Source organism: Carettochelys insculpta, chromosome 1 (genome assembly GCF_033958435.1).
Source record: "Carettochelys insculpta isolate YL-2023 chromosome 1, ASM3395843v1, whole genome shotgun sequence".
Lineage (NCBI taxonomy): Eukaryota > Metazoa > Chordata > Testudines > Carettochelyidae > Carettochelys > Carettochelys insculpta.
In genome coordinates, this window is record NC_134137.1 from 51,907,380 (window position 1) to 51,930,684 (window position 23,305).

General features: G+C 42.5%; 1 protein-coding gene across 5 annotated transcripts in view; it reads right to left on the reverse strand.

The window, feature by feature from the left end:
- The window catches only part of KATNAL1 (katanin catalytic subunit A1 like 1), a 60,698-nt gene that overhangs the window by 23,800 nt on the left and 13,593 nt on the right, over nucleotides 1-23,305 (reverse strand). For all 5 annotated transcript variants that reach the window (XM_074986059.1, XM_074986044.1, XM_074986053.1 and 2 more), the window contains 3 exons: nucleotides 16,966-17,141; nucleotides 13,545-13,705; nucleotides 10,260-10,428 (listed from right to left, as the gene is read on the reverse strand). In XM_074986059.1, the coding sequence (XP_074842160.1) occupies nucleotides 10,260-10,428; nucleotides 13,545-13,705; nucleotides 16,966-17,130 (495 nt within the window). In that variant the 5' untranslated portion in view covers nucleotides 17,131-17,141. The remainder of the gene's footprint in view (nucleotides 1-10,259; nucleotides 10,429-13,544; nucleotides 13,706-16,965; nucleotides 17,142-23,305) is intronic.

The following is a 23,305-nucleotide window of genomic DNA, read 5'->3' on the forward strand; positions in this document are numbered from 1 at the left end:
ACATGCAATTCTAGCTACGGCAACTGCATAGCTAGCATCAAAGTATCTGTGCTCAGCTAACTTGGCTGTCCATAGTGGGGAAGGTCAATGGGGGAGTTTCTCACATCATCCTCCCTTACTCCTCACGTCTCATTAGGAGTACAGGGGTCAATTTTGTGCGTCCATATTAGATGTGTGAAATCGAACCTAAGTGGATCGATCTTCTAGGGTAGATGTAGACTAAGCACAGTTAACAAGATTAAAGTATCCCAGCTGCCTCAGAAAAGCAACCTTTGGAAAGGAGACAGAGGTAGCATAGGGAGGGGACCCAGAAAACCAAATGCGCTAGCAGGGGAGAAAGTTAATAGCCGAGAGGCATTTAAGAGTCCCTTCCCTTTGCCCATTCGCCCACATGCCCTTCAACCAATGATCTGTGCTCCTTCCTCTAGCTTCTTTCAACTTTCACTTTTATTACAAAATTGAATCCAGTTTAGTTTTCTTAAAAGCAACCAAGCAGAAAGTTGCACTGGGACCAGAAACAGCCATCAAAATGATTGTCACGAAGAAAAGAAACTGAGAAGGGACCTACAGTGTAGAACAAGGGCAGCAACCTTTCCCAGGTGGAGTGTTAAAATCTGACCTTTTGACCTCTATGTACTGTCCGAGTGCCGGGGCACTTTTTAAAGTCACTAATAGTCTTACTTACAACAGCATCATTAACAAATAAACTAAGGTGTAGAGCTTTGCCATTTAGGTGGTGTTTGGTTGGTAGCATTAGCTGGTATTTTGTTAAGCCACAGGTGGCATGGCTTTGAGCAAACTCCTGGCTTCATAGGGGAGGAGGAGGGGGGCTGAGCTCCCACCTTTTGTGTGGATGAATATCTCTTCTACACCAGGGCGGTTGGTTGGTCTCTCTCTCTCTCTCTCCCTCTCTCTCTCACACACACACACAGAGTGTAGAAGAGACTTTATAAGACAAGACACATAAAATACATCCCCTTTATGCCCAGGATGGCTCAACTTCTAGGGGGAGGGATAGCTCGGTGGTTTGAGCTTTAGCCTGCTAACCCAGGATTGTGAGCTCAATCCTTGAGGAGGCCAATAAAGGCAAACAAATGTCAGGGACAGTGCTTGGTCCTGCCAAGAGGGCAGGGGACTGGACTAAATGACCTCCCAAGGTCCCTTCCAGTTCTAGGAGATGTGTGTATAATATATATAAAAGAAGTATCTAAACGACCTATACAAGCAAAAACAACAGTATCCACAGTGACAAAAAGGTGTTTACAGCTTCTCATAATGAGCTGTTTTTGTTTTAAACACAGTGGAAGGATTTGCTGCACCCCTGAAAAGCTGATTGTTAAGAGGATTTTTAAATGCAAACAAGATTAAGCCAAGCAATAAACCATGGAATCCTTCAGTAGGCTCATGGTGCAGTGGAAGGGTGACTGAAAGCAGCAGGGCTGGATAACATATCTGAGGTGTTCTCCAGCATTTGGGCAAACCAGAGTGCAGATTATTGCTATGCAAAACAATGGTATGCAGATAAACAAAATGCTGCAGAAGAAAACTTGTGATCTGTGTAGGGAGAACAAAAAATGGATAACAGCAGAGAACCATCCGCCCAGCTGCTGTATGTTGGGAGCATACCAAAACTTTATTTGTACTCTTGTATTAAGATCAGACCATTACATAACCATATAATTACCATAAAAAACCACAGGGTGGCAGTATAAAAGGACACACTTAAAAGGATTTGGAAGACACTACAAATATTGTCTGCAAATAACTGCATCAGTAAATCAATCTTTCTTATGCTAAATAAAATATAAGAGAGCTACAGGTTCTCTCCTTCATACCACGGTCTTCTTGCACACAGCTTTTACAAGATGGCACTCTGCTAGCATAACAAGAATTCTCAACTATATGTTTTCATTTACATGCTAACTCATTTTAATATGCTAAGCCAGGGGTCTGCAAGCTTTCTGCGGTGGAGTGCCAAAACGTGACCTTTTGGCCTCTATGTACGGTCCATGTGCTGGTGATACTTTTTAAAGTCACTAAGAGTCCTACTTACAACAGATGCAGAGAGTTACCATTTCGGTCTTCAAATCTCCATCTGGCTGGATTTTTAAAATATCTAAAAATGTCCTGTAACAGCAACGAAGGGTCCTGTGGCACCTTATAGACTAACAGAGAAGTTTTGAGCATGAGCTTTCGTGAGCACAGACTCACTTCATCAGATGCTGGTCTTGGTAATCTGCATGACCAGCATCTGATGAAGTGAGTCTGTGCTCACGAAAGCTCATGCTCAAAACTTTTCTGTTAGTCTGTAAGGTGCCACAGGACCCTTTGTTGCTGTTACAGATCCAGACTAACACGGCTACCCCTCTGATACTTAAAAATGTCCTGGATTTTAGTACTGGTTAGACGTCTCTTATCCCAGACTCCCTGGTCTGGCAGCTTCTGTGGTCTCAGCCGGTCTGGCAGGCAGCCTCACAGGCTGGGAGCCCAGTCGCTGATGGCCCTGGGCAGGGAGCCACTGCTGGGTATGGGCAGGGAGCCCCAGCAGCCAGGACCACAGAGCTGTTGCGGGCCCTGGGCCGTGGGGGCACCACCGGCTGGGGAGGAGACAGCGACAACACTACAGGAAGATAAGTGCCACCCCCCCTTCACCGACCCTGCTCCTGCCCACTCCTCCTGCCTAGACCACCCAACCCTACTCCTACATCCACTCCTGCCCAGACCCTCCCTCTCCCCCCTGCTCTTGCCTAGACCCCCATCCTCAGACTCTTCCTGCACCCTCCCTCCCACTCACACCTCTCGCCTCCAGCCCACTCCTGAACCCCAAACCCACTGCTGCACCTTACCTCCCACCCAAATCCACAAACCCCAGTCCATTCCGACACCCTCCCTCCCATCCAGACCCCAAACTCCCACTCCTTGCCCACTTCTGCACGCTGTCTCCCATCCAGACCACACACCCTTAACCTGCTCCTGCAGCCTCCCTCCTGCCCAGAACCCCAACTCCCATCCCTGCCCACGGGGGCGGGGAGAGAAACCACCTGCTTCAGGCTCTGCAGGGCTCTGTGATGGGGACTCCATCCACAGCCCCATGCTGTAGTGAAGGCATTAGGAGAGCTCCAGCCCCAGCCCCATGCTGGGAACTCTGAGGGGGCCTTTGGCCCCAGCACCCCACAGGGCTCCAGACCCTGCTCTGGAGGGGTCTGGAGGGGGCTCGTGCTACAGAGGCCTCTGCCATTTGGGCTGGCCTCAGCCCTGCACCACAGCAGAGGCTCCGGGGGGCTGCAGCCCCAGCCCAGCACTGCAGAGGGGGCCTTCACAGCAGGGGCTCCAGCCCTAGCCCTAGCCCTGTTCTCTAGCCCCTTCCTGTGCTGCATGAGGGGGAGAGGAGGGGCGGGGCTGAGCTCCTCCACATGCCATTGAACATCAGCTGGCATGCTAAGAGCCTCATGTTCTAAACATCCGTTCTGAGAGAACTAATTTGAAGTTCTTTTCTTGCAGCCATAGAGTTAGTTTCGAGCTAAACGCCACTTTTCCCACGTATTTTGACAATCTTAGTCAAGAAGTAGCGGTGAAAGAGGAAGTTACTTCCTATAACTGGAGGTTTCTTAATGTCTGTTGACCTGCACATGCACAGGGCATCCCCTCATGCTTGCAGAAGAGGATATAATTGGCCGTACAAGCTGACTTCTCAGCAGCGTTCCTTTTCCTGTAGCGCAGTCTCATCCGCCGCATGGAATTGGGGGTGGGTGGAGGTTCATCTTAAAGAACGGCTGGATGCAGTTAAGTACTTTCCTCTTGTTCTTCAAGTGATGATCCCCGTATGTATTCCCTATGTGGGTGATTAGTGAGCCGTGATCACCATGGAAGTGCAATCTGCAGCATTACTTGGCATACAGCAGCCTCAGTATCCGCTGCTCGTGTGATGGCACAGTGGGCCACGAACACATGGCTGGAGTGCCAAGTAGCTGCACAATATACCTCTTGCCATGAGACATTCACGAGGCAGGCCAGCATGGCTCTTTGTGTCTGCATAGAATGTGCTGTGGTTCCAGGCAGGGGAATGTTGAATTGTGTGTGGCATTCACAGATGTACCCAAAGACTCATGTGGAGATTCACTAGGAGAAAAGGGTTTCAGCCTCTGATCAGTGAGCAAAGGCCACATGCAGTTTTGGCAATGTGCAAAAGAAGTAGGTTCTGTGGAGGTAAAACACCGGTCTACCGCAGACACCCTGGAGTGTCTGCATGCAAGGGGCCTGTGATTTGGGGCAGCAAACAAGCAGGGAGATGTGCTGATTCAGACGGAACTTCAACATGACTCTAGGGACGAATTTAGGATGTAACCATAAGGATCTTTTATCCGGGTGGAATTCAGCGTAAGAGAGGTCAGCCATCATAGCCACCAATTCACTGACCCATCTAACTGAGGTGACAGCAACCAAGAATATCACCTTGAAGGGGAGATAGCAGTGGGAGCACATGGCCCACTGTTTTAAGGGAGGCTTTGTGAGAGCAGAGATAATGAAATTAAAGTACCACAGAAGTTCTTGAGTACTGGCAGGAAGGTACTGAATAAACCTTTCATGAAAAGGACAGTTGTGGCAGGTGTAACAAAATAAAAATGAAATCAGTGTTTATCCAATAAACAATGGAAAGACACTGGACATAGTTATTTAGAGGCTCATCGACATGGAGCAATAACGAGGGCAACAGCAGTATAATTTCTAAAGCACAATAATGTGTTGCACATTAATTGGCCTATGTAGACCCTGCACAGTAAAGTTCCTTAGTGCACTTAACAGTAGTGCTGTTTGAAACAGTACTAAGATAAAGCACCCTAGGGAACACTACGAAGAGATTACGCATTCCATTACATGCTAGCATAATGAGTAATGTATCTCAGATACACTCATTACAGAATATATAAAAAGTCATTTTTGGACACTACATAAAACTCAGAAATTGCTTAAAAAAAATCAGAAAAATGAAATGAATAAATCAACCCAAAAAAAGAAGTCCTATAGTTTGAGTATCACTTTGGCAGAACAGGGTATTTTGTTATTTATCCAGGCCTGAAATAAAGCAAGATTTGAAATATTTACAGCAGGGTTTCCCAACCTATGGGTCAGGACCCAAACATGGGTTGCCATTACATTTCAAAAGGGTCGCTGGCTGGGCTGGGCAGCTCCACAGGTGGCTATGTAGGTAGTCCATTGTGTCTGACGATGATGTTTTGAGCTTGCACAGGCTCATCAGTTGTGGACTCGCATGTGGCTGAGGAGTCCAAGATTTGAACAGCATGGGCATTCACAGTGGGGGCAAGGGAATTGTCCTGGCTCTGTTGGTGCGGCTGCTGCTGTTGCTTTCTTCCTCTCACAAGCATCAATGAGGCACATGCGTTGTTGCTCTTCAAAGTTGTCGTACGCGTGTCGTACAAGAGCACACCAGCCTGTTCGGTCTTTTGCATGCTGCTCTAGCTGATCTGGTTTTAAACCAGCATGAGCAATGTTGGCCTTTACACAGTCCTTATATTTCTTGAGAGGCCTACCTTGATTCCTTTCTGCCTGGGAGAGTTCACCATAGAGGAGTTGCTTAGGGATTCTTGACTCCTCCATTTGTATGACGTGCCCTGTCCAGTGAAGCTGGGCTTTCAGAATCATGGCTTCGATGCTCGTGGTTCCTGCTCTGTCCAGGACTTCCAAGTTCGTAACTCTGTCCTGCCATCGAATGTGCTGTATTGACCTCAGGCTGCGTGAGTGGAAGTGCTCCAGCAGGTTTATGTGTTTTCTGTACAAGGTCCAGGTTTCACAGCCATACAGGAGACTGGGCAGGACTACAGCCTTGTACACTTTCACATGGGTCGCAATTACATTCCAAAAGGGTCGGGGGCTGGGCTGAGCAGCTCCACAAGTGGCTATTAAGAAGCCATTCACGCTCCTGAAGTGGTTCTCAACTTCTTAATTGGATTTACAGCTGTCAGGCAGTTAAGCCAATCAGTTAAATTGAGGAGCATTTCAGCTGCAGGGCAGAGAAGTGCGTACCTGAGGAGCAGTGCCCAGCTCAAGTAAGGTGGGACCTGAGTCCGAGGTTGGGAGGGAAGGCAGAGATGATCAGCTCCCTGACTTCCAACCTCTGCAGGAGATGGGGTCCCAGCAGGGTTCCCACAGACCCCCAGCAGGGCTCCCGCAGCTGGTACTGCCGGCCAGGGCTCTGCGCCCCAGCTAGCTTCCAGCTGCAGGGGTTAGGGTTCCCCCTGCACCCTGGCAACTGGCACAGTCGGCTGGAGCACCATGCCCCAGCCTGCTTCCCGCCATGGGAGTCCCTGTGCCTCTCCTACCTCCCTCCAGCCTGTGAGTGACTCCTAGCCCCCGAGTGTGACTCCCCTAGCCCCTGATTGTGCACTTTAAGCTGGCGGGAGCAGTTTGGAGATGAGTGTCTTTCCACCACCACAACTCTAACTATAGTAAATGTACTGTTATTATTTTATTAATATATTTCCCCCTTTTTATGAAATAGTCTTACGAATATGTAAACATGAATGGGTACAATTTTATATTCCTGCCTCAGGCGCAAAATTAGCTAGTTACGGCTCTGCTCTCCTCCCCACACCCTGGCTTTCTCCCATCCCACCCCGCCACCATTTTTGAATTGCCTTGGGTCACCCAGTCTTCCTGAATTGTCAAAATGGGTCCCTGCCTGGAAGAGGTTTTTTCACATGCAACAAAGTGATTAATAGTAGTTACAAATAAACTTAATTCTGAACCCCTTACCTGGTTGATTAGTTTTGCAAATAGCTCCATTATTAATGTAAATGGGGTTACTCAGATTTTAGGATTAGTTGTTCAAATAAGATTTGAGTTATTTGAACCATTAGTGGCTCCGAATACCTTTCCAGCCATAATAGCATCTCCTTTTGTAGTACAAGGTCAGTAGAACTATGCTGCATAGCTTCATGGAGGCTTCCCTATAAGAAGACAATCTAATTTTCAGAGTATTCCAAAACATTCTCCTAGGACACTATACAACCTTAGTAACAGACACATGCTGCCTATTTGAAATTAGCCACTGGGCTGAAAGGCTGAACTTACACATAATATTACATCAGGGCACCATGATAACCAGCTTGGAGGCTTGCAGGGCAGTAAAGGAAGAGAAAAAGCCACACTTGGGGGAAAAAAGAGGGAGGGCGCATAAGAACTATTGGCGTGGGCTATCAAGGTAGAAGTATTAATCATGTGGCACCGTAAATATGCATATTACTTTGTAGGCAAATAAAAGACAAACTCCCTGACCCTGCCTACTATCAGCTTGATGAGGTTGTTACATGATTTTGACTACACCTCCAGAAAAAGAAGCATTTATATCTATGTATGAGCATTAGTACGACCCAGAACTAGCAACAGTCAGTCACCAATGTCTTACTAGATGAGATTCTTATCTTTACAATTTCTAATGAGACCAGGACAATCCCCTCTAAAACACAATGTTCAGTCATTTTTTAAATCTCTCTGCATGCTATCGAGAAGCAGGATATATAGCAACAAGTGTCAAACAGCCAAAAGAATTTTAATCATCATATGCCCTACTCCAATAAGGTTTAAAAATAAATGGAACATAAGCTGCAACTGATCTCATGTCAATTGACGTGCTGACAAAAACAAGTATGCTAATTTCAGCTCCCTTCCAAACACAAAATGACAGCAGTGCTCATTAGCAGACAAGAATAAAACTGGTAAGAGAAATCAAAAAATACTGATACAAGAATCATTTTTTTCTATCCCTTGACAACACGGGATTCTTCTCACAAATCCTTTCTCACTCCTGAGTATTTAGTGTGCAACTATGACAACTAACTCACTAATCACAGCCTGTATTATGCCATGAGCTCCAAAGAGGTAAGATTCTGCATCTCACAAAAGTAGTCATCTTCTTATGCTCCAGTCTTGTACTCTTTATGCCAGTACTGATACTTAGACAGCAATCCATCAGCCACAAGTGGCTCTTCAGTGCATCTCCTGGGGCTCTGTCCAGCACATGATATTAAAACTGTCATGAATGATTAGCTGTAAAGGGTTAAAACCAGAGAGAGTGGGTTCTCTGTTGGCAAGCAGCCATGTGAGACAATAGGAAGAAAGAGGGTGATTTTTTAATTGAAGCAGTTAACTGCTGAGAGTCTCTCTTTTGCATAGCTGGGAGGAGAGAGACAAAGAGATGGTTTAAGCCTGAACCAGGGTTGGAGGACTCAGTAAATATCTAGGCCTCAAGGAAATCTGCGCATATAGATATGTAAGTAAAAAGAAAATGTTTAGTCAGAGGAAATCAGCGGGTTTTTTTATTTTTGGTTTGGTGCAGGACTTCTCAGGCTGGCTGATGTACCCCTCTGTACTCTGTAACTTTTATACTGAATCCCAGGGAAGTAATCTCTGTGCTTTAATCTACCCTATTTTTCTTTTTCTTTAGTTGCTCTAACTTTTAGTAACCAAGTATGCTATATCACATGTATCTTTTGTTTTATTAATAGATCACCTTTTTAAGGCAGTGATTTGATTCCTGTGTCCTAGAGAAGGGCATGTGTGCATGCATGCCTGCCCAAGACTGAAACATCAACCATCAGAAAATACAGTTTATTTTCTCCCTCTTTGTTTTCAAGCTCTCTCAGAAGGGAGGGTTAAGAGCTTGGGGTTACCCCATAGAGAAACATCCCAAGCATGTCTTCCGGGGTTCTCAAGAGGGGTCTTCTTGCTTGGGTGGTGGCAGCTACTCAAGGTCAGGGAATTTGTGACATTGGGAAGCTTTTAAGCAGAAGTTTATAGAGGCAAAGTATTTTAAGGTCTCTTGCAGGCTCCCATCTTCTGCACTCAGGGTGTTCCTCTGCACTCAGAGAGTCAGAGTAGGCAAAAACACTCTGTGATGTAGTTAACCAATCAGGATGCGTTCATTATGTTAACCAATTAAGTTATTAACTTATCTGCTGTGACAACAATATATATGTATATGAAAGTTAAATATTTCACTTGTCATACTGTTTAAATATGATTAGTACTATGAATAAGAGTAAACAAAACAATGAATTCACACTTCTGCGGCTCTTTTGGCTAAGTGGCTTCTGAACAGCTGAGGTCTGAGTACCACTGATTTATACCATGGCTTCTGTGGATTCCTGATAGTGACTCCACAGCTAAGGTTGTAAGGCAATTTCAGTTATAAACGCCTGATTTTTCACACATGCATTTTATTTTCTCAAAAACATTCCTTCTGAAATGTCTTCTACAGTTACATATTGGTGAATCAGTTCCTATCCTCCCCTCAGTCGTTCTAGTGTTCTCTTTTTACAACAAACCTTTTAAAAAATAACTTCCATTCCCAGTCCATTTTAATTCAAAACAGTGTTCCCATCCCCAGTGCTTTTCATAGAAACATCTTCCTCGAAGGGTGTGTCTACACTTGCATTCCTCTTTCAAAAAGATGTATATTTGCATATTTGGCACCTCATTTGCATATTCTTATTTCGAAAGAGTTTCTTTCGAAAGAAGAAAACCAGTGTAGATGCTGCTCTTTCGAAAGTAAACCCCCATCTTCAAAAGAATCCTTCTTCCCATTAAATAAATTTGGCAAATGAGGTGCCAAATATGCAAATATGCACCTTGTTTGCATTTTCGATTTCCCTCATTTGCATACTTCTTTCAAAAGAGGAATGCACGTGTAGATGCACCCTAACTGCTTTGTTATTTATAATGATCTCCTAATTATAAGATTCTTAAAAAGCTTGGCTGTCTTTTTAATCCGTATGCTTTTGGTACACCCCACCTGTAAACCACGGAAGACTTCATAAAACAATCTCAATTGTTTTAACTTATCTTGATTTAAATTCTGCAGAATGCTAATAAAACTGATTAATATCTAAAGAATCTTGCTGATCTCACTTCTATGTACTGTTCATTTACACTACTATACAGGAAATTAGAATCAAGCCTATAAACTTGCTGAAACAGCCAGGGGAAAAAAAAGCTACATTAAACTGTGCTGTTATGAAAAAACCTTCCTAACTGAAAACAGTGCTCAGAGTTTAAAGCAGTACTCAGCTTGGTGATAGTACAACTGAATCAACCTGTAGTACACGCTTTGTCCATGATCTGAAGTAGACTCTCCACATTGCTCTTGCACAGGAAAACTTAAATGTTTGCTTACTTATTTAGAAGAATTGCTTACCTCTGCAGACTTAACTCCCTCCTCCTTCCCCACCACCTTCAGTTCTTACCTTGTCCTCTTTCCCTTTAGCTCTAGAGTCCTTCTCTCGGCTGCTGGCAGGCTTCTCACTTTTTGATACTGGGTGTGCTCTGCCCATAGGCCCTCGCGGCTGCAACCCCGGTGACTCTTTCCTCAAAGGTTTAACTTCTCGGTTGGGACGTTTTATCTGAGGTGGAGCCCTGGCAAACCAAGAAAATATATCATTCACAGCATTTTTATTAAATGACAATGCTTTAGTGCTTCACTACCTCCCCTGAATCATTGTCGAAGTCCAAAGGCACAAAATGCCATCTTCTATTCATTCTCCTCCATTTGTCAATCAGTGTCACGTGAATGGGTGACAAACAATGAAGCATTTTTTATCAAAAACCAAATGATCAATACAAGTAACTCAGTACTGATGATCAACCCAACAATATCATGGAAAAAGGGAATCAGATTTCTGATTCAGGCTCTGAATTTCAGCTTTCTGTAGTATTAATCATGAGACTAAATTATGCTATATTCAAAAGCACAAGCCCCATAAGAACAATCATAGAAGAAATTCTTGAAAATAAGTCAGCTAGGAACTACTGATAAGCCTCAATATCTAAGAAAAGGACCAGAAGAAAAAAGTAATCCTTTCTGAAATTTAATTCGCTCCTGTGAAAGTGTCAACATGTACAAATTCTCCAGAAAGTTAGGACTAGATAGAGCCTAACTGCATTCTCATATACCTCTGTACACCTCTCACTGACATCAATGGGAAACAACCACTGGTATAGAGGGACAAAATTTGGGTTCCAGATTAAACTGAGAGGTCATATAAATTTTGCTTGGGAGGTCAGAATCAAAATATATGGCCAGGTTTTAACCAATTTAAACTAATGTTCCCCCTGAGAAATCCCTTTTATTTATTTTTGTCACCAGTGTTCAAAACATGCAACTACTTTCCTGACAGATTATTTTTCAAAAGTTGCCTGCACACTTTCACAAACCAGATGTGATTACTAACTATTTACTTCAAATGATTTTTCATTATGCACAGGAACAGAAGAGTTGCTATCATTTAGAGTAATTGTCTTTATTAATCTGCAGCTGCACGAGAGTAACTTATTTTACGAATTGTACTGACTGGCTGGGATGGGTCACCTCTCTCATTTATGTGACTAAACCCAAGCCAAGAAACAGTTTGATCCATAAACAACATAAATAAATAAATCCACTTGGCACTTTATACTGCCTATCATCCAAAATCCCCAAATTGGCTGCAAACATTCAAGATTACTGTGACGCTGGCTGACCAGGTGCCAGCTCATGTTGTTGCTAAGGTCCCAAGTCTAAACTAAACATTGACAAATATGTACCTGGAACCAATCTGGTGGTTAGTATTGTTAAATTAGGTATTAGAATTATTAGAAAGTGTTTAGATTTTATTGAATGCTTGAGAATTGCTTGCACGTGTTAATCATACTTTTATCATCTGTATCCCATCCTGTAAGGTAATATTTGAGTGGCTGTACTAAGCAGCATGGTATGGTATGTCCTGTCCAACATGGAAGGTCCACTGATATCAGATGGACTATCGTGGAACATTAAAGAGGACAAAATACATTTATTTTGCCATTCCAAACATGAAGATCAGTCATGCAAGTGGATTATTTCCATCAGCTGAGTGTGCAGCTCAGAAAACAAGGCATGAGGCAAATAAAAACTACTAACAAGAAGGAACTGTAGCTCTATGCTGCTTGGGCTCTAGGCATATGGTTACACTACAGTTATTTCAGAATAGCTTATTCCAGAGTTATTCTAAAATAAACTGTTCCGGAATAATGAGTCTATTCTACCGGGAAGCCCCCAAATAAGCAAAACTTATTCTGTAATAGTGCGTCCACACACATTAGAACCTATTTTGGATTAGAGCCCCTGGAAACACTGCCCCAAACTGTCTTATGCCTGGGACGGCTATGCTCTGAAGTCACTGCACTAGCTTGACGCTCACAACACTCTAATGGGGTAGAGATGGGGAAAATGATACTGCAAGCTATGGTAATGTTTTACACCTATTTTGAACAGGGGATAAATGAGTACACACGGTGTAAAGTCATAAAGAATCAGACCCCTGTCCATTAGGTAATGCACTATGAAAACCAAACATTTCATATAGGCCACAAAATAGCCTTTAGTTAGCAACTGCTTCTGAGTGCTACCAAAACCAGGCACCAGCTTTCCTAAATTGTGTAGAGCATTGGGAATCAGAATTCCCAATTTTGCAAGCTTGGCTGTACATCATTCAATAATATCTTGCAAGACAACAAATATCCCAAGAGCACTTTGAGCAAACTACGCCCTTCCTCCTTGGCTACATTGCTGTCTATTCCACCGGTGCCTATATTCCAGTTCCGCTGAGCAGCATCCTTTCAGCTGAAAGATGTTTTTGAAATCTAAAACAGATACAGATATTTTACTTAGTATCCCTCAATTCCAACTGGCAAAAAAGCCTCCTAAGACCCCATATGGAAGTCTCAAGGACTTCATCAAAATCTTAAAAAAAAAAAAAAAAAAAAGTCAGGCAATTGACCACTCCTTCAAAGCAACAAAATGAGCAACTCACAACTTTTTTTAAAGAATCCCTTAAGCACAATGTGTAACATTTTCATGTAGTAGTCTCTAGTGTAACTTTTTACATTAGAGGCCTAATATAAAGCCAATTAATTCAATGGGAGTCTTTCCAGGGATTACATGGGGACTTTTGGATCAGGTCCTAGAGCTGGAAAGCCTCACTCTGTCTGCAGATTTCCTTCAGTACCAAAACAGTGCCTGAAACTTGGCTTCAGGCAATATATTATGTTCCTTAGGCCATACTTTAAGCACTACTGACCTCAAAAACAGTCACTATTCAGGCTAGTAAATAACGCTTCCTACAAGGTCAGGGATCTGGACTGGTTGATTTGATATGTCAGTTCAATCTGTAATTTTAATGATTCCAAGGCATTTATAATATCACACACAAATAATTTTGTTGGATGTTACAGTTGTTCAAGTACATTTCTTAGCATGACATCATCCAAAAATCAAGAAAGTCACTCACAGCAACATCCACATCCTTCTCAACTGCCAAACCGAGGCCTGACCACACAAACACACACCACTGCACCCAAACCCTTTCTCTTCCTCAAACACCACCCCCATATCTGAACTGCAGAATTCTTTTTTAGGTAGCAGCAGAGTCTCGTAAAAAAGCCATCTGTTCACAGGTAAGAGAGATGGATGTTGGAGTTAAGGTATGAACTACCCCAGAGTGCTTTTGAGTTACCTGTGCTCAGCAGGAACTGGAGGTGGCCAAACAGCAGGATCCCGAAATGGTTCATCTTGACAGGATACAGGAATATCTGTAGGTCTGTCTGTTTTAAAACTCTCTAGTGTGTTGACTATACTCTTCACTTGCTCATATTCCTCCAGTAATTCTTGCCGGACCTTCAAAATAAACAAGTGATATCAGGAAAAAAAAGCTGTTAATTTTTTTTTAACTTTAACACAGGCCCTTTTTTTTCAAATATACAATCTGAATTTACAGCAGGAAAAAAGCTTAGAAAATGTTTATTACTGTGAAGTAAATTAATATTTACAAAGAACTAAGAGTCCAGTCCAGCAGCTCTCAACCATGTGGCTACTTCCATTACACTCAGTGGAACCTAGAGATTATGGGCTGTGAGATCCATGTCTGATATTGTACAAAACTTGAACTATATGTTAAATTCTACAGGTGAACCCTCACAATACATTCAAAGCACCAGCGAATGTTTTCAGTAATGTAGACAAGAGAGGAGGGAAAAAAGGCTGAATACTTGGTAGTGTAGGTTAAGATGACAAAGCAATGGAAAGAACCGGGAACTGGACTTACTTTGTATCTTGTTTTCAGTGTTGTTGTTCACATTACCCAGATGACACAAGAGAATCAAGGTGAGTGAGCCAATACTTTTTACTGGACGAACTTGCACTGGTGAAAGAGACAAGTTGACCTGAAGAAGCAACTCTGTGGAGCTCAAATCTTCTCTCTTTCTCCAACAGAAGTTGGTCCAATAAAAGATATTATTTCATCCACATTGTCTCATTTTTATAATGGAAGTCGCACTGTGAAGATAAACATTTCCATTTTCTACTGGTCAGAAAACATAGTTGATAAACAGCATCATTCAAATATATTGTGAGGTATTATCTACTGCCTGTTAGATGCTTTTTTTTAGGGCTTATCTACACTTCCATAAGACTGACCTTATCAGGTTTGATCTTCCACAGTTCGATTCCACACATCTTGTAAAGACACGTGAAATCGACCTCTCTGGGGTCAGCAGTCAACTGTTGTACATTGACCTTCCCTAGTGAAGACAGTCACAAAAGCTGATTTCTGATACACTGATTCTAGCTAAGCAATTGCCATGGCTAGAATTGTATCTCTGAAATCAACTTTCAGGTCTAGTGTAGAGCTGCCCTTCGTGTCGTAAATTAGTTTTTTTTTTCAATAAAATCCAAATATTAGAAATGTTAAATGAATATGGCCAGTTTGACAAACATTAGTAAGTGCCAAGACGTTTTATAGCCCCCACGTGAAGACCTATAAATAGTATGATATTTAGTATTTGTGGGTTGATTTCTAGCAGTGACGGAAAGAGTGAGAATGCATCTGTGGTGTTAGAAGGAGGTAAATTGCTCCCAAGCTACTGATCTGTGTTAGTGCAGAGGCGGAGGAAGCAGACTGGCAGCGCAATAAAAATGGATGAGCAGCAGACAGTGTGCTGCATGGTTTAATGCTATAAACAGGTGCCATTTTACACTCCAAAGCAGACAGAACCAGCAGCAAGGAAAACACACAAAGGGTCCAAAATGCATAAAATATGGATTAAATACAGTATTAGCAACAGATGGGAAATCTTTGAGGGACAATGTCAGTGTTTAGGCCAAAACATATGATTTATCTCAATAGTGTAACAATATTAATGGAAGATCCTACAATCCATGAGCTCACATGTCAGTCTGGACTTGGATAAATTCTTAGAGCATCTCTCTTGTATTCCAAATATCACTCGTTAAAAATCAAGTTAATAGGTTTTTAAGCACAGAGGTGGGGATGGGCAATAAAATTGCTTGATTTTGTAGAATCTATCAAAAACAAGGTGCCAAATTGTGCCCTTGGATCTGGGTGCACTGGTATCATGCCTTTCGTGGGAGCAAACTGCAAGCAACCAAGGATAGAGTTTCATACAGTGTCAGTTATGTGCTGTGCAGATTTTAAACAAATACATATAATTAGATTGATACAAAGGTCAGACGCTTTGGTAAAATAAGGCACCATATAAAGTAAAGTTTTTGTAGATAAAAAGTTCTATGTTAACTTTAGCTCCATTTGAAATGCACACACAAAAATGTATTCATCAAGGCAAAGCGGGGGAACAATACAGGTTTATGTTTGCAAATAATATTATGGTAAAATTGTGAAAAATAAAACGTAAAATAATTAACTCAGATTACCTTAGTGTAATTTTTTTTAATGTAATAAGACATATTTCCTCCAGTTCAAGTAAGTTTTACATGCACAATAACAATTTGTACGATGGTGACAGCTTAAACACAGAGCCTCCAAAGTTTGTTGATTTTAGAAAACACTTTGGGCTTGTCTACACTAGCCCCCTTAATCAGCCCAAGCAGGGTATAGCAATGAGGTGCTGTGATGCTTATGCATCACTTCATTAGGCTAATTTTCACCATGGGAACTTTGAAGTTAGCCATTATGAAGTGCCGGCACGCCATGTAGCCACGGGCACTTGGAAGTACCTGTGCAACTTCGAATCGCCCTTACTCCCAAAACTTTTTGGGAGGAAAGACACTTTGAAGTTGTGTGGGCACTTGAAAGTGCCCGTGGCTACACGGCTTGCTGGCATTCGAAGTTCCCGCAGTGCAAATTAGCCTAATGAGGTGCTGGGTATGTATTACAGTACCTCATTGCTATTCCCTGCTCAGGCTGATTACCATGCCCCTTTGAAGAAGGGTGTTAGTGTAGACAAGAGCTTTTTGTACAACAGAGAAACCAAGATGAAAGCTAAACAAAAGCTGATCAGGTTCTGAAGTGATCTAAAAGGGCCAGTCCTTCCATCTCTGAAATCATTGATTTTAATGTGGCCAGGATAGGTCATTAAGAGTCAAGTGTTTATGTAAGTGCTTAACTGTCATCCCATGATTAGTCCAACTGATTTCAACAATACTCCTCATGCAAATAAAATTGAGCAATATACCCAAGTGATTGTGAGATCAGAGCCTAAGAGTACTATCTAAATCTGCAGATAACATTTTAGTTAATTGCAACTATATTGATATTTTTAACAATGCAAACTCATGTCCTCACATCACAGCTTACTGCTTAATAGTTGGATGAAAGATGAGACAGCAAAAGGAGATCATTAACATAGTAGTATTTCTAAAATAGGCACTCACACACAATTAATCCATTGATTAACAAGGCACACTATGTGAAGACAAACAAATTGATTAAATTAGAATGAAAGAATCCCTTCTAAATATGTCACAAGAAATATTGCCACATAAATATCATGAGCTTCAGTTTAAGCCAACATGTATTTCAGTTACATCTTAAAAAATTAGTGCAATGCAGTATTTCTTTCCAAATCCACCACATACTTACAATGCAATGGTAGTATGGCTATAATACCACTTCACCATACCTGCTGCCATTTGCCTTTAATTGCTGGGTCTCTGATTGATTGACAGTGTCTCTGAATCTGCTGGATGACACCTTGGTAATATACCATAGAGGAGTCGTAGTTCCCAAGAAGCGCATATTCTCTCCCTTTTTTTGCGTTATCACAAATCTCAGCCAAATTCATCATCTCTCACACACCTAAAATACAACACTCAGTCATAAGACAAAAACTCACATACGCTGGACAACGATTCAGGAAATCATCAAGTAGTTTTTGCTTTGTGATTCCTTGTCTGGCTGCTTTACAGCCATGTTACCATTTAGATATACAGATTATTACAGTACCTCCTTACTATGCTGATTTTTGACAATAAACCGCAGTTGCCCCGGATGACTGACAAAACTTATATATTTTCCCCTGCCCTGATCCTGTTAAATCACTGCATGCAATGGATTGCAGCACCCACACTGAGCCCTCGTCTTTAAAACTCAGTTTTCAGCAAGCTGGAGAGTAGACAAACACTGAACTAGCCTGCCACGCACTAAGTGCCTGTGTGGACGCTGCTGCTGCACACTAAGGCTATGTCTACACGGCGGGCATTAATTCGGATACGATGATATCCGGAATAGCTGCCCGTGTTTAAGCAATGCACCCACTGTCTCAAAACAGTTTTCAAGATAACAGGCATGCTATTCCAGCAACCCTGTATACCTCCTTGCAGGAAGAGTACAGGGATGCATTGAAACACAGTGCCATTTAGACAGCACCACATGCCGAAATAGCCTATTTCAAAATCCACTCAAAATAAGCTACACACTTTGCGTAGTACAAATTGCATAGCTTATTTCGAGCTTATGGTACCACGTAGACATAGCCTAAAGGTTTACTAGTGTGCTTTAATTCACTACAGTTTCCAAGTGTGTCAAAGCACACCGGGGAACTTTCAGTGCACAGTAGCAGTGTCAACACAGATGTTTGGACAGGAAATATTTACAGCCTCAAAGGCTCGGTCTCCATGTCTAAAACTGATGCGTTGCCATGGCAGCACTTTAACGCAAAAGTATGGCCACAGAGGGACTAACAGTGCTGTGAGCCCATTTAAAATTGTGCTTTACAACCCTAACCTGCTGCACTCGGGATGTGTGGGTGTGGGGTGGGGAGTTGTTTGTCTGGGTTTTTCTACACCCATGGTCCAAAAAGTTGCAGCATAGTAAAGCTGTGGTGTAGACTTAGCCAACGTATGTAGACAAGCTTCAAAGAATTATGCTTATATCACAGAATCATAGAATACTAGAATTGAAAGGGACCTCAAGAAGTCACCAAGTCCAGCCCCCTGCCCTCATGGCAGGACCTGGCACCATCCCTCACAGTTGTTTCGCCAACCTGCTCTTGAATGTCTCCAATGATGGAGATTCCACAGCCTCCCTAGGCAATTTATTCCAGTGTTTACCACCCTAACAGTAAGGAAGTTTTTCCTAATGTCCAACCTAACCCTCCCTTGCTGCAGTTTAAGCCTATTGCTTCTTGTTCTATCATCAGAGATCAAGGAGAACAATTTTTCTCCCTCCTCTTTGTAACACCTTTTTCGGCACTTGAAAATTGCTATTATGAACCCTCTCGGTCTTCTCTCTTCTAAACTAAACAGACCAAATTCTTTCAGTGTTCCGTCATAGGCCATTTTTTTTCTAGACCTTAAATCACTTTGTTCTCTTCTCCAGACCCTCTCCACTTTCTCCACATTTTGCTTGAAACGTAGTGCCCAGAATGGGACACAATATTCTAACTGAGGCCTAATTAGCACAGAGCAGAGTGGAAGAATTACTTCTCGTGTCTTGCTCACAACACTCCTGTTAATTCAGCCCAAAATGACGTGTTTTTTTCAAGTGACACACTGTTGGCTCATTTAGTTTGTAAGCCACTATGAACCCTAGGTCCCTTTCTGTAGTACTGCTTCCTAGACAGTCACTTCTCACTTTGTATATGGAAACTGATTACTCCTTCCAAAGTGGGGTATTTTGCATTTGTGCTTATTGAACTTCATCCTATTTGCCTCAGAGCATTTCTCCGTTTTGTCCAAATCATTTGAAATTATGACCCTATCCTCCAAAGCACTTGCAACCCCTCCCAGCTTGGTATCATCTGCAAATTTCATAAATGCACACTCTGTTCCATTATCTAAATCGTTGATTAAGATACTTAACAGAACAGGTCCAAAAACTGACCCCTGCAGAACCCAATTTTTATGCCCTTCCAGCATGACTGAGAACCATTGATAACCACTCTCAAAAATAACCCAGACATCATAATCAAACCAGCTGACAAAGGGGGTGCTGTTGTCATCCTGAATAAGTCAGACTATGAACAGGAGACAGCCAGACAACCCTCCAACACCACATTTACAGACATCTCTCCGCTGATCCCACTTTGGAATTCCAAAGGAAATTACAACAACTACTGAAGGAACTCCCTGCTGCTACTCAGGACCTCATTCACTCAGACACACCATCTGAGCCGCAGCCTGGATTATTCTATTTACTTCCCAAAATCCACAAACCTGGAAACCCTGGACGCCCTATCATTTCAGGTATTGGCACCCTTACCACCGGACTAGCCAGTTACATGGACTCCCTCCTCAAACCCCATGCCACCAACGTTCCCAGCTATATCCGAGATACCACCGACTTCCTGAGGAAATTACAAAACATCCGAAAAGTTCCTGATAACGCCATCCTTGCCACAATGGATGTAGAGGCTCTGTACACTAATATTCCACATAAAGACGGATTACAAGCAATCAGGAATACCATCCCTGATGCCACCACAGCCAATCTGGTGTCTGACCTCTGTAACTTTGTTCTCACACACAATCATTTCCGTTTTGGGGACAATTTATACCTCCAGATTAGTGGAACTGCTATGGGCACCCGCATGGCCCCACAATATGCTAATATATTTATGGCTGACCTGGAACGATTCCTCAGCTCTCGTCCCCTATTACCACTCCTCTACTTAAGATACAATTGATGACATCTTTATGATTTGGACCCATGGTACAGAGGCTCTAGAAGAATTCCACGGAGACTTTAACAATCTACACCCCACCATCAACTTATGCCTCGATTACAACATGCAAGAGATACATTTCCTGGACACTACAGTACTAATCAAGGATGGCCTGATCAGTACCATACAGTACCGAAAACCTACTGATCGCTATACTTATCTACTCTAGTTTCCATCCTGCACACGTGACTAGATCTATTGTTTACAGTCAAGCTCTTAGGTACAATAGCATTTGCTCTGATCCAATTGACAGAGACCAAAAACTACAGGAACTTTACCAAATATTCATTAACCTGACTTACCTACCAGGAGAAGTAAAAAAACAAATCGACAGGGCCAGACGCATACCCAGAGACCAGCTACTCCAAGATCGGCCCAAAAAAGCCAAGAACAGAGCACCACTGGTCATCACCTACAGCCCCCAACTCAGACCACTGCAACGAATTATTAAAGACCTACAACTTATCCTTAATCAGGATGCTACACTCCAGAAGGCCCTGGGTGACATGCCTGTTCTCTCCTACAGACAACCTCCCAACCTCATGAGGATGCTCACTAACAGCCACAGTCTATACCCCAGGAACACCAGTCCTGGAACCTTTCCCTGCAACAAAGCCCGCTGCCAGCTTTGTCCACATATCTTCTCTGGAAATACCATCACTGGACCTAACCAGGTTACTCACAGAATCACGGGCACTTTCTCACGCTCCTCTGCTAACATCATATATGCCATCATGTGCCAACCATGCCCAGATGCTTTGTATATTGGACAGACTTCTAACTCCCTTAGACGAAGGGTCAATGGGCACAAAACAGACATCAAAACACTCCAGATCCACAAACCAGTTAGTCAACATTTTAATGGAATGGGACATTCTGTCAATGACCTAAAGGTATGTGTGTTACTGAAGAAGAATTATCGCACCGTTCTGGAAAGGGAAGCAGCCGAGCTGGTTTTTATATTCAAATTCGGCACATTAACACATGGTTTAAATCGTGATGGGAACTTTCTGAGTCACTACAGGGGCTCGTCTGCATACTTGGCTCAATCTAATTCTTGACATTCCCCCCCACCCCTCCACTCTCTGATTTGCTCACCTTGATCCTGTTTTTCTGATTTGTCCTCCTTGATTACTGTTTTTGGTTCTCTGTGCCTTAAATATTGAGTCTGTTCTAGTCTGGCTATGGTCTGAAGAAGTGGGTCTGTCCCACGAAAGCTCACCTACTAAACTATTTTGCTAGTCTTCAAAGTGCTACTTGACTGCTTTTTGTTTTGATAGTGTATAGACTAGCACGACTTCCTCTCTGTTACTTCTCTGAGAATGGTTATCCAGTTTGTTATGCAACGACCTTATAGTAGCCCCAGCTAGGTTGCATTTCTCTAGTTCATTGATAAGATGATCATGCAAGACCACATCACATGCTTTACTAAAGTCTAGGAATACCACAGCTACTGCTTCCCCTTTGCTACCCTAACAAAGAAAGCTATCAGATTGGTTTGACGTGATTCGTCCTTCACAAATTCATAGTGGCTCTTACTTACCATCTTATTATCTTCCAGAAGTTTGTAGATGAACTAAGTTATTTGCTCCATTATTTTTCCTGGCACAGAAGATGACTGGTCTGTAGTTTCCTGGGTTGTTTTTATAGAGGGGCAAATGTAATGCTGTTTTCCAGTCTCCTGGAATCTCTCCTGACTTCCATGACTTTCCAAGATAACAGCTAATGGCTCTGATATCTCCTCTGTCAGCTCCTTGAGTATTCTAGGATGCATTTGATGACTTGAAGTCACCGGGTGACTTGAAGACATTTAATTTCTAAATGATTTTAACTTGTTCTTTTACTATTTTAACTTCTAAACCTACCCCATTTCCACTAGCATTCACTACATTACGCATCCAGTCACCACTAACCTTCTTGGTGAATACTGAAACAAAGAAGTTGTTAACACCTCTGCCACTTGCATGTTTTCTGTTATTATTTCTCCCTCTTCGTTAATCAATGGGCCTATCCTCTCCTTCGTCTTCTCCTTGTGTCTAATATATTTGTAGAATATTTTCTTGTTATCTGTTATGCCTCTAGCCAGACTGAGCTCATTCTGTGCCTTTGCCTTTCTAATTTCCCCCGTACACATTTGTGTTGTTCACTTATATTCATCTTTTGTGCACTGACCTAGTTTCCACTTTTTACACAACTCCTTTTTGATTTTTGGATCATTTAAGAGCTCCTTTTAAGACAAGATGGTCTCTTGTCATGCTTCCTATCTTTCCTATGCAGTGGAATAGTTTGTTCTTGGGCCCTTAATAATGTCCCTTTGAAAAACTGCCAACTCTCTTCAATTGTTTTTCCTCTGAGTCTTGCTTCCCAGGGGATCTTACCTACCAGCTCTCTGAGTTTACTAAAGTCTGCCATCCTGAAATCCATGGCCTTTATTTTGCTGTGCTCCTTTCTACCATTCCTCAGAATCATGAACTCTTTGATGTATTACCACGTTGGTAATAAAACAATGGTCCTTTAAAAAGAACCACTATCTAGAGTATAATTAAATGGTGGATGTTAAGAGTATAGGCCTATAACAAAAAAATGTTGTCAGCCAAATCTTGGCTTGGATTTATGTGCACTGAATGGTTTATGCAAATAGTTATGAATAAATACAAGGAACTGGAAGAAGATTCCTTGTGTATTGCTGGAAGGATTTGAGAAAGTAAACATCATATCCATGAAATTCACTGAAGGTACTCAAGTTTATGAGACTCTGTAGCCCTCAGAAATATTACAGAGTAAGTAAACAGGAGCTAAGACGACTTACCCTTTGGAAGAGTAGGACATACAGCTGAGCAGACACACTGTTAAAAACGGCCAGCTCTTTAGGGATCATTTGTTCGCATCTGTACATGTACAGGAGCAGCAGCTCCTTAAAAGGTGTTGGAAAAAGTCTTACAATTGAAAAGTGTAATTGCAACCCTGCTGAGAAATAAGCATTTGTGTGTAACAATCTATATGGCCCAATGTGGTAGGTACCCTTACCCAAAGCCCATTGTAGTAAAAGGAAATACACACACAGACAAGTGGGACTAAATGGAAGTGTAGATGACCAGCCTGCGGTATTGCAATTCCTATAACCAATCTTTGTGGTGTGATACCTCATGTCTGTTTCTTGACAGCAGGGAAAGATCCCAGATGGTCAATCTTTAGCCCTGCTTCTCTTGCAGTGAAGTATTGAAAAATCCAAAGCTGAGATAACCAGAATGTGTGTGGGGCAGTGGACCTCTCTCCTGTATGAGCAGCCCTGTGTCTA